Here is a 21461-nt window from a genome sequence, read left to right as displayed (position 1 = left end):
TGGCCATTTTTTTTTTTCTCTAGTTTACCTTGTAACTTAATTTGTCTGTTTCCACTAGGTAGCTTTAATTAATAAATGTTAAATACAGTTCTTTTAATTGCTCACTGAGTAACTGTGATTGTATATTTTCTTTATTACTTTGTAGATATAATTAATGTATAGTTGTATGTATGAAACACGTATTTTACGTAGGTATAAATGGTAACACTCGTTGGTAGTAAATAAATGTTATAATAAATGAATGAATATATACAGTGTAGAATATTTATTGTTGGTGATTATTTAGTATTTGAGTTATGCAGATAACTGAAGTAGGTATGTGTATTTAAACCGTAACTATACAGCACGTTTTTTATGTTTGTGCAGAAGCTTATTGTCTATCACTGTGTATTATATAAATGAAGTAACTATGTAACTCACTAATTTTTACCGTGGAGGAAAATGGTGTGAGTGGTGTTGCACGTGGTGATAGCGTTGTCCTTCGCGGGTTGATTGGCGCGCTGTCGTCTCAGCACATGGTGACGTCGGCTTCCCACACTAGTAGCTGTGGTGAGTGAATGAGTAGCGATGAGTAACTTGAGTGAAGACGGGTGAGTAAGACGAGTTGTGAATATGGACTTGATGTTTGCTTCGTCGTCCTGACCTCTTCACACCTGCGTAAGCGTTGGGGGTTGGGTGGATGTAGCAGAGAGAGGAGGGTGAGGTCTGGTGGTTATGAGCTGTGAGTCGTCTCTCACTCCCCGTTTGTTTGTTTGTTTGTTTTCTTTCTTTCTTGATGTATTCTTGGTCCTTTTTTCTTGTGATTTACTCGTTGTGGGATGAAGACTGCCGCTTCTTGTAGGTGCGTGTAGAAGATTATACAGACGACGTAGAGTTGTTAATTGTAGTTGATTGTAGATGGTTGTAGTTCGCTGATTCGTCGTAGACTCGTAGACTTTGTAGACTATTCGCACTGTAGGCTGTATTTTGTAGGATTCAATGTTGAACTGAAGCTAATCTTGTAGAGTCTCGGTTGCTTTTTGTAGAAATTTGCTTTTAATTCGGAGACGATGTCCGCAGATTTGCTGGTTTGTCGTTAAGCTACTTGCAAGGCGTCGGTGATCTCTTGACCTCTGCATCAGCGTAATGATCTGGGAGACGGAGGGGGCAGGATGGAGAGAATACTGTCAGGAGCTGATATTATTGGTTGTTTTCAATCTTGATATTTTGTAGGAATTTAATGTTGATTCGCAGACGAGGTTCGTATACGTTCGCTGCTACCAAATGTCATAAAGACTTTGTATCATAAAGCAGCGACTTTGTATTTGCTTGTAGAGGCGTATATTTTAGACTTGTGGTCGAGCGGCTTTTATATCTTGTAGTAGTTTCCCCACCAGATGTCATGTAGTGACGGGAGAGGTAAAGAATAGTATGGGACTATTTTTATTTGTCTTGGAAATATTAAACAGGTATAAGAGTATAAGTCCCGGGTAGCTACCTCCCTGTCTCGCTATCTCTCTCTTTCTGTTCTAAGGCTAATCTCCGTCTCGACCTCTCTCTAGGGTCGCTTGTCTCCTTCTGTCTAGCCTGTTCGGTGGCTAATCTCCGTCTCGACCTCTCTCTAGGGTCGCTTGTCTCCTTCTGTCTAGCCTGTTCGGTGGCTAATCTCCGTCTCAGCTCTCTTTCCTAAAATCTGGTGTAGCAGGGGTGTGTCACGTATGTTCCTCATGGTTACCAGATCTTTCTTCACGAGAGGACTGCTGACAGCTAACTGCATCATCTCCTTACTGGCCGCTGTCGTCAGCTTTCCTCAGTGTTAAGAGTGTGTAAGCATGTTTAGCACTGCTCGATTCTCGCAGACACAACACCTTCTCAATCATCTGACTCCCTGCTTCTATCTGTCTCTCTATCTATCTATTTATCTATCTATCTATTATGATTTGCAATTATAATATGGAGACCTACCACACAAGGAGCATTGGAGAGATATCATCAAACAGTCAAATCAATGCTCAAGAAATACTGTTTGGAACATCAGAAAGACTGGGATAAAGGTCTTCCATTCGTTGTATTTGCCGCAAGAGAATCTCCAAATGAATCACTGGGCTTCTCACCCTTTGAACTACTGTTTGCCCATGAAGTAAGAGGACCCCTTAAGCTACTCAAGGAATGCTGGCTGTCGGAGGAAGATGACGTCAACCTGCTGGAGTATGTGATGAAGTTCAAAGAACGGCTGTCCACTGCTTTACGGCTGGCGAGAGAGAATTTAGGAGCTGCTCAGGAGAAGATGAAGACTTGGTATGACAAGAAGTCCAGGTTACGCCACTTTCAGCCAGGAGATCAGGTTTTGATTCTGCTACCGGTGCATGGGCAACCTCTTCAAGCCAAGTTTAGTGGTCCTTATTTCGTGGAGAAGAAACTCAGTGATGTCAACTATGTCATCGCCACACCAGATCATAGAAAGAACAAGCAACTTTGTCACATCAACATGCTAAAGTTATGTCACAGGCGGGACGAAAATAACCCAGTCTGCACTGTAGCTGTTCCACCCGAGTCTGCAAGTGAAGTTCTCCCATGCAGTATGAGCCTGAGTGATAGTTTGGGGAAGAATCTTGATATCATGAATGATCTCCAGACTAAGCTTTCTCATCTAGCTCCCGAGGAAAGGCAGGAGTTTTTGGCATTACTGCAGGAGTACCCGCAAGTGTTCCGTGCCACTCCAGGAAGAACCACTGTGTTGATGCATGATGTCGATGTTGGAGACGCAAAGCCAATTAAACTGCCTCCTTACCGTGTGAACCCAGTGAAAGTTCCTCTCATCCAGAAGGAGCTTGGCTACCTGTTGGACCACAAGATGATTGAGCCCTGTCAGAGCGAGTGGAGTTCTCCTGTCACTCTAGTCCCTAAGCCAGGTGGGTCACAGCGGCTTTGCATCGACTGCAGACGTGTTAATCAGATAACCAAAACAGACACTTACCCTCTCCCTTGCGTGGAAGATTGCATAGACAAGATCAGAAAGGCTAGGTACATAAGTAAGTTTGATTTGTTAAAGGGATACTGGCAAGTACCTATGACTGAACGTGCTAGGGAGATCTCATGTTTTGTAACACTAGGAAAGACTTTTGCATGTTCTGTAATGCCATATGGTATGAAGAATGCACCAGCCACTTTTCAGAAGCTCATGAATGTTGTAACAGAGGGTTTGGCAGGGTGTGTTGTTTATATTGATGATGTATTAATCTTCAGTGACAAGTGGAAAGATCACCTATGCCATGTCAGTAAATTTCTTGAGCGTGTGCTTCAGGCTAATCTTGTAGCTAATTTATCAAAGTGTGAGTTTGGTCAGGTTAAAGTTCAGTAACTTGGGTACGTAATTGGTGACGGACACGTTGCACCACCAGGAGCTAAGGTTCATGTTATAAGTGATCTTCCCAGACCTAAAAGTAGGAAAGCGCTACAAAGATTTTTGGGAATGGTAGGTTATTACAGGAGATTTGTTCTTAACTTTTCAATTCTTGCATCACCACTTACAGACCTACTGAAAAAGGGAGTTAAATTTGTCTGGACCGATAACTGTGAATCCTCTTTCAGCAAACTTAAAGCTATCCTATTAAGTCAGCCAGTGCTCGCTACTCCAAATTTTGCTAAGCCTTTTAAGATGACTGTTGATGCAAGTGATACAGGAGCTGGGGCTGTTTTGCTGCAAGAGGATGATCAGGGTATTGAACACCCTGTATCTTATTACAGTAAGATGTTCACTCCACCTCAAAAGAACTACTCAACTATTGAGAAAGAGCTTTTGGCCTTGATTTTGGGTTTACAGCATTTTTCATTTTATTTGTGTTCTGGTTTTGACCCCATAGTCATTTATACCGATCATAACCCACTGAAATTCCTTAGTAAGTTTAAAGATAAAAATCAGAGATTGACAAGATGGAGTCTACTTCTTCAGGAGTATTCATTAGACATACAACATGTCAAGGGGAAAGAAAATGTTATTGCAGATTGCTTCTCTAGACTTTAGACAGATTGTTTTACAGTAATAAGAAATTTTCTTTGTAAATTTCTTTTTTTTTTTGTGGGGAGGTGTTACATAGCCTATGATTTCATCATCCTTTATATAATTCTAACGTACAGTATGCTGCATGTTTGATCACGATTCGCCTCGTGGCTTCCATAGTGAGCAGGCTAGCGTGTTTTACCTCACTCCCCCCTTCTCCCCCTTATAGTAGAGTAAGTCGTTCTTTCTGTTGTTCAGAGCAGGATTGTCAACTCTTTGTCCCCTATGGCTTCATTTGCGCGTCCTTCTTACAAGTTGAATCAAGCTCTGCCGGCCCCCTATATAATGAGCTCAGTCTCTGCATTAATTGCCACTTAGATCTACTCCTCATTTTGTTCACATCTCTCTCCTCCCCTGTACAGTTGTTATTATTTTTGTGAGTGCTCAGGAAGTCTCCAACCATCTAGCGGCTGTGTAATTTGAGTATAAGTGTTATTACATTTTTTCTTGTACTGTATAGCATAGGGTGTTAATTCGTAGGTCTGGTGAGGTTTTTGTGATTCGTGTGGAGTTTTTGATGTCAGCCATTGTTAATAATATTTTGTATCTGTAATAATATATCTTGCATTAACTGAGCATTATCCGGTTTTCTCATTTTATCAGGGCTGACTTAGATAAATTTACCCTTGCTAATTTCGTGTTAATAGAGGCTATTGCAGTTAACCATATATTTAACCTGTTTTTTGCCATTACATTATCCTTATGAGTCCTGAATGTTTAGTTGTTAGTTTGAGCATTAAACTTTAACTTGTAATTTTACCTAACTCTTTTGTTTTGAACCTGGAACTTTGCAGGACAGTAGTGATTTTAATATTCTCACTTGAAGTGTTCATTATCTCTCTCTGTTCCATAACAATATATATATATATATATATATATATAGATATATATATATATATATATATATATATATATATATATGTGTGTGTGTATGTGTGTGTATGTGTGTGTGTGTGTGTGTGTGTGTGTGTGTGTGTGTGTGTGTGTGTGTGTGTGTGTGTGTGTGTGTGTGTGTGTGTGTGTGTTTGTCTCTCTGTCTGTCTGTCTGTCTATCGCTTTTTTTTATGCTATTAAAGATACAAAAAATGTTATTTACATTTCATAGAATTCCTTGTTCATAAAGCAGATTATTTCACTTTTTAACTGGCTATTGATTGTACTCGTGTGGTCAGAACCACAGATATTACGAGAACGACTTCATCTTGGGAAATACCTCGTACATAACCTAGAGGACTTTTATCTGCTTGATGGAACCGGAAAATTTGAAGGGTTGAATGATGACTGAATGAATGCATGAACCATTTTATTGAGTGCTCTGTTGATGGATTTCTTTTGTGTTTTTCTTCTTCTTGTCTCTGTATCCTATCAGCCCTGTTCTTCAGTAAGAAACAGGGTAATATTAACAAAGAATGATGATGTACCTCATATCAGGAGTCATGTGAATGACCTTAATACTATTTTCTACTTATGCACCTGCCCAAGGAGCACCCGTGTCGGCCGGGGGTGGACGGATATGTAAGGATAAATAGTATGCATCACATATTACCATCTTATCGAAGTTTTGTCATTCATAAATACTGCCACTCCAGCAAATCAAATATCCACATGCATGTCTCACTTCGTTCTTCAAAACACTTCCTGCGCCTACACAAATGCGCGTAACATACAGTGGCAGCAAATCTGCTCCAGTGAAAAAAAAAAAAAAAAAAAATTGTACCCTTCAGTGTTAGGGATTAGTTGCAGGGGTTAGTTACCCTTCAGGGTCCATAAAGCACGTTTTGAACGCGTATACTGTGGTTAAGCTGTTCATCCACTGAAGGTATAAGCAAACAAGTCATTTCATTTTTTAATTCGCCAAGCCATGAGTCCCTTGTTTACTTACTTATTTTCCTTACGCAATTGCTTATGTGTTTTTAGAGTGTGCGCCCCGACAGTACGGCCATGACAGTGTGGTGTGTGTATGTAATGCCACTCACTGCGATAACCCCGGCATCCTAGCCGCACCTGTTGAGTCGCAGTTCACCCTCATCACCTCCAGCAGGGATGGGCTCAGGTTCCAGAAGACCACTATCGATAAGGAGACCACAGCGACGCCAGGTGAGTTCTGAAAGAAAGTAAGAAATAATGAAGAGAATAGTACATGAAGGAAAGGGGGAAAGGAAAGCAGTGTAGGGCCCCAGGCTAACTTAGAAGTATGAGTAACAGGCCATCCAGAGTTACACAACTTTATCTTCCTTTAGGAAGACCATACATGGATTACACAGTGCAGTTTTGCTGTCCATACTATAAAATGGATATAAATTCCTTTAAAAACAATATGGAGAAATCAGTTAAGCAGGACTCCAGGAATGTACGATATGAAGGCAGATTGAAAAAAAAAAAAGTATTTGCACTGACATGAAAAACGTAGACCCAAATGTGGTTTAACAGAGGTGTTTATGCAGATGAAAAGATAAAGTATATAAAGTATCAGTGAGATTTTCGAAGTACACACACACACACACACACACACACACACACACACACACACACACACACACACACACACACACTGTTTCCAGTTAGAAAAATTCCTTTTTATTTAGATAACCAACAGATTACTAGATGAATGGAACAAGTAATGTAGTTGGCATTATCTTGCCAGAGCGTTTTAAAATTAGGTTAAACAAGCATAATTTACGAATAAACAAGTGCCAGGCACAACAAATCTCGCCCAACAGCAGTTATTTTATTGCTGTTAAATACTGATTCGTTTCTGCCATTTAACGTCAGTGCACAATTAAAGTCTGAGGTAATGGCGCAAATGTTTTCAAGTTACGCCCTCTGAAAATGCGTGATCTTGCGTTTGATATTTCAAGGTCACTCAAGGTCAAAGGTCATGCTGCTAAATGAAAGCCTATATGAGACTTCCTATATCTTGGTAATAGTAAGTATCTCTATCTTCAACGAGTTTCGATTTATAGTCAATGAAAATGTGTGACCTTGAGTTTGACCTTTCAAGGTCAGTTACAGTCAGAGGTCGAGGTACCACTTGAATACCCATATGGGATTTCCTATATGTTGATAATAGTAAATATATGTCTATCTTCAACCAGTTTCGAGTTATTAGCCCTCTGCGTATTCGTGACCTTGAGATTGACTTTTCAAAGTCAATGGTCCTGGTGCCAAGTGAGAGCCCATATTACGAGTTCCTGTATGTTCCTAATAGTAAACAACTCTATCTTCAACCGTTTTTAAGTTATAGCCCTCTGAAAATCCGTGACCTTGATTTTAACCTTTCATGGTCACTCGATTACCTCCAAAATTTAATCACTTTCTTTAGGGACCAGTGCCCACATGTCCTGAAGTTTCATATAAAACAATTCAGTCGTTTTTCTGGTAATGTTCCTAACAAACAGAGAAACAAACAACAAGCAAACTCAACCAAAAAATACCTCGTCGGACTCCGTCCGGGCGAGGCAAAAAGGTATGCTATGTTTCATCCTAGCCATCAAAGTACATCAGCAAATTATCACAATGTATTTCTCTATTCCTTTTTCCACTACACTACTATATGTATTTTCCCATCAACCTATCGTATAAGATTTCCGTGCTAGCTCTTTTACACCGCAGGATATTATTCTCACATTTACCTGTCACTTCCGACTAGGAGAGTTCTTTGCTATCCATGCCTAAGTATCGTAGTTGTACCTTTAAAGACAGATTTCAACGTGGAATGTGCGAGGTGTGAATGATGAGGTGAAAGAGAGAGACTGTCCAGGTCTTTGAGGATGCAAAAGAGGACATATATGGACTGACAGACTAAATGGGACTGCCTGGGACTACATGAAGAGGTGAGAGTGTGAGAGACTGGGAATATGGACTGGGTGTGTGGGTGGGAGTAGGTGAGAATGAGAGGGCAAAGGAGGGTGTATGTATTGTTGTGTGTAAAAGATGGAAAGAGAATAAGAAAGTATGGATCAGTTAGTTCAAGGTATTTGTGGGTAAGACTGAAAGTAGAAATATAAGTGTGAGCGATTGTGTGTGTATATGCGCCTACAGAAGACCGTGCGTGCAGAGTGAAATAAGAGTTCTGGGCAAATATGGAATGTGCATGGAAAAGTTTGAGAGGCGTGAGAGAGTGTTTTTAACTGGAGATATCAATGGAAAAGTAGTGCATGTGAAGGTGGATGGAGTAGTTGGTGAGTGGTGTGGGCCTGCAGAAGTGGATGAGAATAGCAGTGCTCAAGTTGACATTTGCGTGGAGAGGGCGTTGGTGATAGCCAGTCCCATCTTTAGACACAACATGTTCCACATGTATACATGGCGAGTGATGACAAGGGTGGTTGGTGAAATGAAAGAACGGAAGGCAATGATTGATTATGTATGTGTGTAGATGAGGGAATGAGAAGGTATGTACTGGATGCGAAAGCATGCAGAGGTTGAGGAAGTGAACTCTGGCCACCAGTTGGTGGTGGAGAAAGTCAAGGTACAAATGCGACAGATGAAAAGAGGATAGGGGGAAGTAGTCCATACAAAGGTAGGAAGGTAGCAGAAGGATGAACAAAAAAAAAAAAAAAAAAGCAGAATATGAGAGAGAAGTGGAGGAGCGATTGGGCAAATATCATTTGGAGAAGATGGGGGACGTGGAAGGTGTGTGCAATATATTCACAGAAGATATCTGTGCAGCATGCGAGGTGGTGTGTGGGGTGAAGGAAAGACGAAAGGGAGTGCAAGGAACAGCATGGTGGAACGAACAGGTGAGTCAAGCTGCGGCGAAAAAGAAGAAAGCATATAGTAGATGGGAAGCAGAAGCATGAAGGAAATTAAGAATCAGAATAGAGAGTTATATGTTGAGAGGAAAAGAGAAGTTAAAAGATTGGTAAGAGAGAGTGAGAAGAGAGTGGATGAGGAATTTGAAAGGAATTTAAGTTTGAAGTGGAGGGAATGTAAGAAAATGTTCTGGAAGGAGGTGATAAAGAAGGTCGTAGGAGAGTGAAAGATAAAAATGATAGATTGGTAGTGGAGAAGCGAGAAAAGGTGAGCAGATGGAGAGAACACTATGAAATACAGAGAATGAAAGTAATGCGAGTATAACTGGCTGGGGAATGGCTGGAAGAAGGAGGGAGATGAGAAGGGAGGAAGGGATCAGTAGGATGGGAGCAGTGGAAACAATGAAGAAAGCTAAAAATGGGGAAAGCCCCAGGAATTGATGGGGGATGTGATTAAATGCTGAAACAAGGGGAGCGATAGTAGCAGAATGGATATATATACAAGATGTGCAGATTGGTCTGGGACGAAGGTAGTGTTCTGGAGGACTGATAGCCAGGTATAATTATTCCCTTGTACAAAGGAAAGGGGAAAAGAAAGTGTGTAGTAATCATAGGGGCATTTGTCTTATTAGTGTAATAAAATAAGTATATGGTAGTATACTTATTGGCACGGATAGGGAAACAACAGAGGAATTATTTGAAGAATATGGAGGTTTTAGGAAGGGAAGAGGTTGTGTAGATCAGAGATTCATCCTAAAGTCTTTAGAGAAAAAGTTTCTAGAAAAGGAAATGAAGTTGTATGCGGCCTTTATGGATTTGGGGAAAGCATGTGTCAGAGTAGATAGCAAGGAATGTGGAAAATATTTAGAATATATGAGGCAAATGGGAAGCTGCTGAATGCCGTGAAAAGTATATATGAGGGCGGTTAGACTGAACTGAGTGAATTTTTCTATTTGAATGTTGGACTGAAACAGGAATGTGTCATGTTTCCATGGATGGGGTTATAAAAGAGATACAAGGTAGGGCAGTGGATGTTGGAGCAGCCCTAGTGAGAGAGGGCAGTGTTTGTTGTGTACCGATGATACTGTATTGTTAAGTGAGGGTGATGGGGAATTGCAAGGCTTGGCGAGTGAGTTTGGGAGAGTTTGTAAGGAACGGAATCTTAAGCTGAATGTAGGGATGAGTAAGGTTGTTTTCGAAAGAAATGAAGTTGCTGAATGCACAGTGAGGTTGGATGATGAGGAAATGGAAAATGTGAGTGCATTCAAGCACTTGGGTAGTGTGATGAGTAAGGATGAAAGTTTAGAGGATGATATGCTTGAAAGGGTACAACAGGGAAGAAAGGTTGCTGCTTCTTTGAAAGCAGTGATAAGAAATAGGGAAGTGAACATGGAAGTAAAAAAAGTCGCATCGTTACAGTATTGTGATACCAACTTTAACGTTCAGAAGCGAAGCTTGGATGTTGTTTTAAGGACACAAGTCAAGAGTGAGAGCAGTGGAAATGAGCTGTTTGCAAGGAGCAGGTGGAGTAACATGGAGAGACTGACTGAAAAATGTGGAAGTGAAGGAGCGTTGTGGTGTGGATGTGGTTGTCAAGCGTTAGGAGAAATACACTGAGGTGGATGAGGTGAAGAGGATGGACAGCCAGAGACTTTTGAGGAGAGTGTATGTGAGTGAGACGAAGAGAGGGAGAGGATGGGAGGGAATGATGATGAGATGGAGGGACGGAGTGGAGGGGTATACGAGACAGGGGTGTGTGAGCTGGAGAGGGGGCTGCAGAGTGACGACGGGGGACAGGGCAACATGGAAGTGAATTCCCACTGTCACTAACTCAAGAGTTGCCATTGATCGCCAGCTAGGTCAATATGGAAGTCGGGCTACTCATGAAGAGACCACAGAAGTCGCATATCTTTAAAAATGTCTCCCATGATAGTTATTGATATACCGTACGTAAGCTCTTCATGATGTTTTTCTTTAGTAGTTATACTAATTTCCTAGATATGCTTTAGTGTGATAAATGCAGGAAAACGTTACTATTGAAGCCGTGAAAGCACACTGGGAGTGACAGCATTCATCACATATTTACTAGTCTCTAGCTGCACCTTTGGTTTGAAACCCATATAATTTTCTAAAAGAACAATGCTTTAGCTCCAGAATATTGAAGAAAATCTGCAAAGTTTTTCATATGAAAACTGTACAATGTTTAAAGCCGAAATCGCGCAGAGACGAGACCGCCGCCCGAAATCCGACGATGCCGAAATCTAAAACGGCTCCAAGCTCGTGCAGGGGGCGGAGCATCGGAGTGACGTCGAATGGCTCTGGCACGAAACACTAGCTCAGTTGACTCCTGATCATGATGGAGTGTGGGTGTTTGCTCCACTACTCAGACCATGACACTTTCGGTTCGGTGAAGTGAGGGAAGGGACTGAAATGTGTGGGGGTGTGATGGAAGGTGTAGGGGTGTGAGGGAAGCACTTCTTCCGCTGCTTCATTTTCCCTTGTTATAAATATTTAATTTGAACCGGCGGTTTTATACATTTTCTGTTACTTAAGCCAACTGACGTCACACACAAGCCGCGCCTCCCTGCGCTCTGATGGAAAGTGAACCGACTTGGTATTAGTAGACTTAGGCCGAGAGCTCCAAAATACCAGCGGGACAGTAAACACACGTGAGTTTTGATCGTGACGTACGATCTTCAGCCACGTCTTGCTAATATTCCTTACCGAATAATCGTTACATGTTTCTCATAACATTGTTTATTAATGTTTTGATGGACAAATACATGGATGTAAAATAAGCCTTATAGATATTTAAATAGGGAAAGAATAATAACCATCCCATCCCAATACAGAGATGGTAGACTCAGCCCACCAATTTTTGATTCAGTTTGACAATATTACAGCCTCTCTTCCTTGTAGGAGTGAGTAAAATAATGTTATAATTTCTCTCTTCCTTTTAGTGACAGAGGGCAAATCAAATGAACGGGGTTTAGTTGACCGACTTTGATCTCGAAAATTAAATAATCTGGTGATGAAGGCGTCTGGCTATATATATATATATATATATACATATATATATATATATATATAGACCTTTATACCCGAGCTGCCTAGCATAAGCTGCCTTCTTATGTTCGTGCGTTCTTACCTAAATAAATACAGATATACAGGTAGATTAAGAGATAGATAGACAGGTAGATAGGTAAATAGGTAGGTAGGTGGGTCGGTAGAAAGGTAGGTAGGTGGACAGACCAACACAGATAGATAGATAGATAGATAGAGATAGAGAGGGTGTGGAATGCAAGAAGCTGCTCTTTACAATGAAGGAAGGAAGAATGAAATGAAAGCGGACGGATAAGGAAAAAAGTGAGAGGCGAAAGGGAACACGAATGTGAAAAGAAAAAAGGGGGAATTTATGTTCCAGATGGCCATTGCTGATAAGGAGACGTTGCTGAAGTAGCTAAGAAAGGAGAAAAGAGAAGGAAGAAAGGAGGAAAGGATACGAAGGAGAAAGGAAAGGAAGGAGGGTTACGAAAAAAAAAAAAAAGTAAGTATACTGTAAGAGGGAGGAATAAAAGAGGGAAGAAGGGATGAGTGGGAGAAAAGAATGAAGAGAAAAATAAGACAGAAGGAAGAGGAAAGAAGGGAGAAGGGAAGAATAAAAAGGAAGTGGGAAAGGAAAAGTAGAAGAAATGGAAAGAAGAAAGTGAGTGGGGAAGAAAATTGCAGGTGAATATGTAGATAAGATGACGAAGGTGTGGCTTGTGAGGAGAGAGGGAGGAAGGAGGGAATATAGGTTAGGAGGAAATGTTAGGATAAAATGATAAGAGGAAGGAGGGAAGGTAGAAAAGGATAAGAGGAAAGAGAAAAAAGTGAGAGGTGAAAAGAACAAGAGAAGTAGAGAAGAGATAGGGAATGAAGGAAGGCTGACTGAGGTATAACGGAGAGAGGAGAGAAGGAAAGGGAAGAGAGAATGGTGAAAGGAAAGAATAAGCTAAAAGAGAAAGGAGAGGAAAGGAAGGAAGGAAGAAGAGGAGGGAGAAAGGAAAGGAGGGAAGAATAAGAGGGAAAAGGAAAGAAGGACAGGTGAGAGAAGAAAGGGAAGGAGGAAGTAGGAAAGGAAAGGAAGAGGGAGAGAATGAAGAAAGGAAAAAGGAGAAAGAGAATGACGGAGGAAGGAGGAGGGTTAGAGAGCGAAAGGGAAGGATGAGGAAGCTGCAAAACAGAAGTAGAGAAGGATGGGGCTCGTACTAGGGGAAAGCGGAAGAAGAAGCGGGAGAAACGGAAAGAGCGGAAAAGGGATGACGTGAAAAGAAATCATTAAAAAATATTAGATTTCCAGTGGCTGTTACGAGCAATGAGACAGCAATAGACCTACAATCGAACTGTCTGTACTGCGATATGCGAGATCTGTCATATTCAGGACTGGTGTGGTGATATTACCTGGAATATTGCGTGCGATGTCGGTGCGTCTAGCAGATCTTGAAATTGTTTTAATGGAGTTTAAATCTTTACATTGTGCCGTCTCAGCCACGATTGGTCCCATGAATTTACGATCAATAATCCACTCATGAACCACTTCAATACATAGCGGCGAAATACATGAAAGAATGATGAAAGGAAAACCGAGAACGAGGTCAGATGATAAATGAGGAAGGCAGGAGAATTGGCGTGCAGTACATGAGAAAGGGCGAACTGAAATAAAACGAGGGAATGATAACGAGCTGTAGAACGGACCTTGTGTAACTCTTCTGACTGAACTCTGGCATGAATTGTAACGTTGTGCAGTAGGGATGCTCACCTATAACACAATCGCTTGCCTTATGAAGAACCGCGCGGATAGGATGTTGCTGTACCTCCTTTCCTTCTCGCAGATACTGAGGTGCAGCAACTGTATATTGGAGGTGGGACTCAGTCAGGGTCGAACATAAATCCCTTGGCTCGCTCTAGCTGGTCTTTGAACACCAGCTATAATCAAGCAGGGATCTGACCCAACCCCCTCAAATACGGGTAATATAATGCTTAGTTGACAATCAGACACGGTAAAAGATCTGTAAAAAATCACTTATGTGACACAGTGAAACAATTTTCTTTGCCAGGAAAAATATATTCGTTTGGCTAACGGTAAGCAGAGGTCACATGCAAATCTGGACAGAGCAGTCAGTATTTCAGTTCGGAAAAGTTGGTGAGATAAGGCTTCTAGGTGACAATACGAGAAAGAGCGAGATGAGATGTAGCAAACGGCAGGGAACAGAACGATATGAGAGTAAGTCTGAATAGGGACGATTTGGCGAACGTGAAGTGTCTTGGTTATCTGGGAGTGGCCGTAGAGACAGACCTGAAGTAAGTCGTAAGACAAGAGACGGGGAACACGTACAGAAGCACTAGATCAGTGGTTCGCAGTCTGGGGGCAATGGTCCTCTGGGGGGAGGGTGGGCATGAGCCAATCTTGAGTATTAACGGTCACATAATTAGCGCCCGGCTTAAGAAGGCGGAGCAGTAATGTTTTTGCCTGCCTCTATGTGTTTCTCGGTGTGTGTGTGTGTGTGTGTGTGTGTGTGTGTGTGTGTTCCCATTATATCCCATGAACGGCATGAGCCATCAACATGAAACTTTTAAGGTATCACGATATGGCCAAAATCCTTGCCGAGTTTGAAAATGGGCACTCGGGGTCAAGGTCAAGGTCACCAAAATGGCTGCCAAAGGTTAACTTGTTTTTATCGTCCGCCTTAACACTATTATAACTCATTAACGGCTTGAACAATCAACATGAAACCTTCAGGGTATCAAGATATGGCCAACATCTTGGACTTGGCCAACATCATATTCTGGCGGGAGATTGGCATTCGGCTCCTGAATGCTTTTCTTTCAGTACCTATGCATTTTCCTGAGGCAAAATTTTGCGAGGAATCCTGTTTCCACCATCTCTCTCGTTGGAAGCATACCTAAGACAAAGTAAAACAAAGTTTCTGTCGCTAAGATTCGATTAATCGATAGACTTTTGGTTAAAAATTGGTTGCCACTGTCATCCGCATATCAAACAGATGCATCTGCAATTTTCATGTGTACATTTCTCTGCGAAGAAGAGTTTTCATGATGATGAACATCAACCTGAAGCAGCCTAAGTGTTTTCTTGTTTCAAGTGACAACTTTTGTCCCATTACAATGTGTCAGTCACTGACACCCTGACTGACAGTAAAAGGGTAATTCAAAACTTACCACTGAGTTTTCAATTAACTTTGGGTGTTCAGTCATGTGCATGTAACGCATGCTTAGTTCTAATTACCCGTTTTGTTAAAATCATGTATTCAACATACTTATTCAGGTGACGATTCGCTATTTACTTCTTCAGAATAATGAAAGATAACCATTCGGGAGCCGAATGCTAATCGCCCACCAGACTATGCTGTTGGCCAAGTTCAAGATTTTGGCCATATCTTGATACCCTGAAGGTTTCATGTTGATAGCTGAAGCCGTTCATGAGATATAATTGTGCTAAAGGCAGGCGATAAAAACTATTTGACCTTTGGCAGCCATTTTGGTGACCTTGACCTTGGCCCCGAGTGCCCATTTTCGAACTCATCCAAGATTTTGGCCATATCTTGATACCCTGAAGGTTGCATCTTGGTAGCTCAAGCCGTTCATGAGATATAATTAGACACACACACACACACACAGGCGGGCAAAAACATTATCGCTTCGCCTTGCTAAAAGGAGGGCTATAGAAATGTAGTATGCCAGAAGGGGGCCGCGAAACTAATCATGTTTTGTCCTGGGAAATACAGAACAGAAAAGATTGGGAACCACTGCACTGGATGGAGGCAGTACCATATTGTGCTTCATTAAACCGCGAGTTTCGCTAAAAATGAAGCACCTTGCAAGTGAAACTCCTTAGCGAGCAACTGACTAACCGGGCTGCTCCTAACGATGCTTCCGAGTCTAAAAAATGTTGAGGACGCTGAGTACTGTTTGGAGGGCAGTACTGATGTCTGTTCATGAGAAGACCAATATGTATGAATGCATGGTAATGCCAACAGTGCTGTGTGGATGCGATGCGTGGAAGTCAAGTGTTGGGAGCGGAGAAAAGATGGAAGTGCTGAGAATGAAGTGTCTAATGTTTACAGTATTGTAAGGTGAATTGGTCTGATAGGGTGAAAAATATCACTGAAAGGGAGTATAGACACAGAGGTAGTGTGACGGAAGGGATATAGCAGGATTTGTTTGCTCTCACAGGCGCCTGTGACTCAATCTCAGTTTAATAAAATTGTCCGGCGTTAGCTGGAATAGAATACTAGAGTTGTTTCGACAATGACAGGATCAGTGATACCAATATGAACGCTCTCATACTCCGACAACTCACTCTTAGCTAAATGAAATAGTTCAGAGTTAAAAGGAATAAAATAACGGAGTTGACACTACCATGAGTGTTAAAATCGTAGAGCTATATGGAGAGACTGGGTGATGAGAGACTGATAAAGAATACATGCATATCAGATGTAAAGGGAAAGAGAGGAACTGAAAGGCCAATGAGAACGTGAAAGAATGGTGTGAAAGAGATAATAGCTTTCAGAGACCAGAGCATCCAGTAGGGTGAGGGGCGTGCATGGAACAAAGCTGATGAGGTTCATGAGAGGATGGCTCGCTGCCAGTGATGTATAGAAGGCAAGAATTGAAGTGGCTTGGTAAGCCATAAATCGACGGAGTATATCTGTGGCTGATTTAAAATTGCTTCTTTTAACTACTATAGTCGCGGCGCTCGACCCTGAGGTTGTTATTATCGTGCCCTGGCAACTTACCCCTCAACAGTGCGTCCAATTTCGTGTATAAGAAGAGATGCATGTTATTCGTGTATAATATGCTCGTGTATAATAATGTTCATGCATAATATATTCGTGCATAATAATATGAATCGTACATAATATGATACGAAATCGGACGCACTTTTGAATGATAGGTTGCCAGGGTACGATAATGATAACTTCGGAGTCGTGCGCCGCGACTATAAATAACGACAGCTGGAGACAGAATGTAAGTAAATGATACTGCATTCCTGTGTCTTCGAGCCCCACCCCGCTGGAAGGAGTAACATCCACTGTGTATTATGTATGTATGTTAAAGGGAGTTTGGTAACCAGTGATTTAATGAATCCCTATGGAATTTGTGAAATCAGATTTGATTAGGATGGGTTAATTAAGGTTAGGTTAATTTAGGCTGCGGCAAGGTTAGGCTGGGATAATCTAGGTTAAGTTTAGGTTAGGTCAGGCTAGGTTAGTTAAGTTAGGTCATGTTTTGTTAATTTAGATGAATGCTAAATTATGTTAAGTATTCATCTAAATTAACCTAACCTAAATAACTTAACCAACCTAGGCTAACCTAACCTAAACTTAAACTAGATTATCCCAGCCTAGCCTAACCGCAGCCTAAATTAACCTAACTTTAATTAACTCATCTTAATTTAAAATCATTTCAAGAATTCCGTAGGGATTTCATGAAATCAATGGTTACACAAATTCCCTGTAAAACACACACACACACACACACACACACACACACACACACACACACACACACACACACACACACACATATATAATATATATATATATATATATATATATATATATATATATATCCCACTGGAGCCCAGTGTCCAGAGTATTGGACAGAACTGGGATTTTTCAAGTCTTTATAAAGTAGGGAACCCCCAGGTAGGGACCTATGAGCTTCGCGACTATGAGCCGATAGGCTGAGGGCGGTACGCTTAGTACCCTCCCAGTGCAATGCCTCGCCCAGCACCCCTGGGATCCAATGGGATAGAGAGAGAGAGAGAGAGAGATTAATCTATTGGCATTGATATGTCATATTACAATGTGCAGTATGTAGTGTCTGGTGGAGACATACAAAGCTTTTCACTAGGAATGTCAATCAACATGATGTACAATCGTGGTCATAAATAATCACCTATACTCCTGCACCCCGTGCCTCAGGCTGGCTCCACTAAGCGCGGCCAGTCACACTGGAGTAAGAGAGACTGAAAGGGAGAGGCCGGATAGAGAAGGAAAGGTGGGTGGGGGACGAGTGATGGTGTTAGGATGGAGTGAGAGAGGGGAGGGAGGGTATGTAGGGGAAGGAGAATGAAATGCGAAGTGGTGGCCACGTACTTTGTCTATTTTTCCTTCATTCAGAGCATGATATAAAGAAGTTAATATTCGGTTGATAATGCTGCATTACACCTTGTATAGCGGCGTCAGATAACAAGCATTAGATAGGTGGTGATATCAAGGGCTGGCTCGTGTGAGAAATATAATGACATGACAGATCAAATATTAATGCAGAGCCCACGAGATTGTGTACAGTAGGCCCAGATTGTCAATGCGTGGAAGCCAGAGAACAAGAGGACACGGGCCCGCCTCCACCAGCACACCAAGGAAGTGTGGGAGCTGTTCAAACGAAACCAGCAAACCATCAACAATATAGTTTCCTCGGTCCCACGACAATTGTAAGAGGGTATTGAGGCAGGAGGCCACTGGACTCCTTACTAAGACTTTCATGGTTGCTTTGGCTTGACCAATTTTGGGAAACATTGACATAGATATATTTTGGGAGTTTGGGTAGGATTTTGTTTCACTTTCCTTCTAACAGATTATGGGAGATATCGTGATTATATCCACCCAGGCGCACAGACATCAAATTTATTTACGTTTTATGCACAAGTATTTTAAACAGCCGTTTCGTACAGAGATGCCGTAAAATAGTTGACATGATGGTGACTGTATAGAGGGAGTGCATACCGAGAGGATGATCATATTTACCGTGGACACAGCCATGTCAAAGGTTGCATGTGATATTTAGTTTCAAAAATTAATTACATGTAATTACAGAAGACATTTCTTCCACAAACATTAAGGAAGTCAAAGCCATCCAGATTCCATTCTGCGTCCGAAGTCAAAATACATGGATAAACACAAATATCTGGCATCACACTAATATTTGATGTCACGTCAGAATATGTCTCTCACGAGCCAGCCTTAATATCAGCACTTTCATGCTTGTTTTCTGACGTCGCTATACAAGGTGTAATGCAGCAGCATCTACCCAATATTAACTCCTTTATATCATGCCCTGAATAGACAAAGTACGTGACCACCACTTCGCATTTCATTCTCCCTCCCCTACCTACCCTCTCTCCCCTCCCTCACCCCACCCCAGCACCATCACTCGTCCCCCCACCCACATTTCCTTCTCTCTCTGGCTCCTCCCTCTCAGCCCCTCTTACTCCAGTGTGACTTGCCGCGCATAAAGGAGCCAGCCTAAGGCACGGGGTACAGGAGGATAGGTGATTATTTATGACCACGACTGTATGTCAACAATCCTCTTGCCACAGACCATCAACAGTTTCGTGACGTATTCAAGCACCTGGTGTAACCAGCTCTAGTCGGTTATCTGTAGTTAACGCGAATGGAAATCTACCAGACACTACACACACCGAGCTGTACAGTATATAATCTCGGAAAGCAGCTGAAGGAGTCAGAGAGCCAGAGAGAACAATAGAAGGCAGAGGGAAGCTAGGAGAGAGGGTGGTCAGGAGGTTCGCCGTCACGTTACATATCTCTATCCACCACATCACTATATAACTGTCACAATAAACCCCGTAACCCGAGAGTGTGTATAATTCACCACACCAACGATACAAGATAAAGGGGCCAGTGAGACAGCAGCTACCTACATCAAAATAAAACCCTACAATGACCTATCGAACGCCTCACAACTTTTCGAACGCCTCACAACTTTATATTGGTTACTTTGATTTTCCACGCTATCGAAACTAGTGGCACAACTACCTAGCTACTTACAGACCTCACTACCATATCCTGTTACCAGAGATAGATAGATAGATAGAGAGAGAGAGAGAGAGATGTACATGTATGTTTATATATATATTACAACTCTCTCTCTCTCTCTCTCTCTCTCTCTCTATATCTATATATATATATATATATATATATATATATATATATATATATATATATATATATATATATATATATAATCTAATATACTATAGCACTAGTCGTGTGTGTGTGTCTGTGTGTGCGTGAATATTTTGGGCAGCCGAAACTACACATTCAAATCGCACCAAAAGCAGCACAAAAATCGCAAAAAATTCGCTATGAAAAAAACTTGGTCCCATCACGACTGAAAAACTTTTACTATATTTAATGAGCGATCAAAGTTTAACCAAAAATCGCCGCTCCCGGCGTGAGTGTGTGAAATTAAGGCTGCTTTCACCATAGAGTTTTTCATAGATTTATATCTAATATACTATAGCACTAGCCGTGTGTGTGTGTGTGTGTGTGTGTGTATTTTGGACAGCCAAAATTACACATTCAAATTGCACCAAAATTGGCACAAGTTGCAAAAAATTCGCTGATGTGAAAAAACTTGGTCCCATCATGACTGAAAAACTTTTACTATATTTAATGAGTGATCAAGTTTGACCAAAAAACACCACTCCTGGCGCCCGGTTGGTTGCAGTGGCCGAGTGGTTAATATCTCGGACTTGCGTGCAGACAACTTGGGTTCCATTCCCGAAGCTGCAAATAACACGATCGATTGGTTTGCTGCAAAAAATCCAAGTGACAACACTAGACTAGAACAGCACATAAACGTGACTCGGATTGCCTGAAATGATTGCAACGCATGCATGAAGTGCAAGGAAATGAGTGAGAAGCATGAGAAAGCAAGCGTGCAGTGCAAGAGCCCTCCGCAGGAGCAAGTGCGAGAGGGCCCAAAGGGCCCACGAACACTTGTCTAATATACTATAGCGGTAGGTGTGTGTGTGTGTGTGTGTGTGTGTGTGTGTGTGTGTGTGTGTGTGTGTGTGTGTGTGTGTGTGTGTGTGTGTGTGTGTGTGTGTGTGTGTGTGTATTTTGGGCAGCCGAAACTACACATACAAATCGTACCAAAATTGGCACAAAAATCGCAGAAAATTCGCTGATGTGTAAAAACTTTGTCCCATCACGATTGAAAATCTTTTACTATATTTTATAGCGATCAAAGTTTAACCAAAAAAAACGCCGCTCCCAGCATCAGTGCATGAAATTAGGGTTGCGTTCATCATAGACTTTTTGATGGCTTTATTTCTGTGTGTGTGTGTGTGTGTGTGTGTGTGTGTGTGTGTGTGTGTGTGTGTGTGTGTGTGTGTGTGTGTGTGTGTGTGTGTTTGGCAGCCAAAACTACACATTCAAATCACATCTAGAACTTGCGTGCAGACAACTTGGGTTCCATTCCTGAAGCTGCATATAACACGATCAATTGATTAGCCGCAAAAAATCCGAGTGACAACGTTAGACTAGAACAGCACATAAACGGACCATCATGGGCCCTTCCATGTCGCCTTGACGGCTGATAGTGACAACGTTAGACTAGAACAGCACATAAATGTGACTTGGATTACCTGAAATGATTGCAACACGCGTGCAAAGTGCGAGGAGATGAGTCCATGAGGAAATGGGTGTGAAGCATGAGAAAGCGAGCGCGCAGCACGAGAGCCCTTCGCAAGAGCAAGTGTGAGAGGGCCCGAAGGGGCCACGAGCACTTGCATATATATATATATATATATATATATTTTAATGCGTCCGACTCTGGGCAAAGGCTTCAGGGCCTATTTC

General features: G+C 41.8%; 1 protein-coding gene across 1 annotated transcript in view; it reads left to right on the top strand.

Annotated features, from left to right (window-relative positions):
- LOC145401993 (putative glucosylceramidase 4) overlaps positions 1-21461 on the top strand; it is a 175090-nt gene that overhangs the window by 42705 nt on the left and 110924 nt on the right. The window contains exon 3 of the mRNA XM_080274093.1: positions 5957-6136. Coding sequence (XP_080130219.1) covers positions 5957-6136 — 180 coding nt within the window. The remainder of the gene's footprint in view (positions 1-5956; positions 6137-21461) is intronic.

This window comes from Coenobita brevimanus, chromosome 57, assembly GCF_032717465.1.
Source record: "Coenobita brevimanus isolate Jiangsu-jjx chromosome 57, ASM3271746v2, whole genome shotgun sequence".
In the NCBI taxonomy this organism is placed as follows: Eukaryota; Metazoa; Arthropoda; class Malacostraca; order Decapoda; family Coenobitidae; genus Coenobita; species Coenobita brevimanus.
The sequence above is the reverse complement of the archived record's forward strand: the minus strand, read 5'-3'. Positions and strand labels throughout refer to the sequence as shown.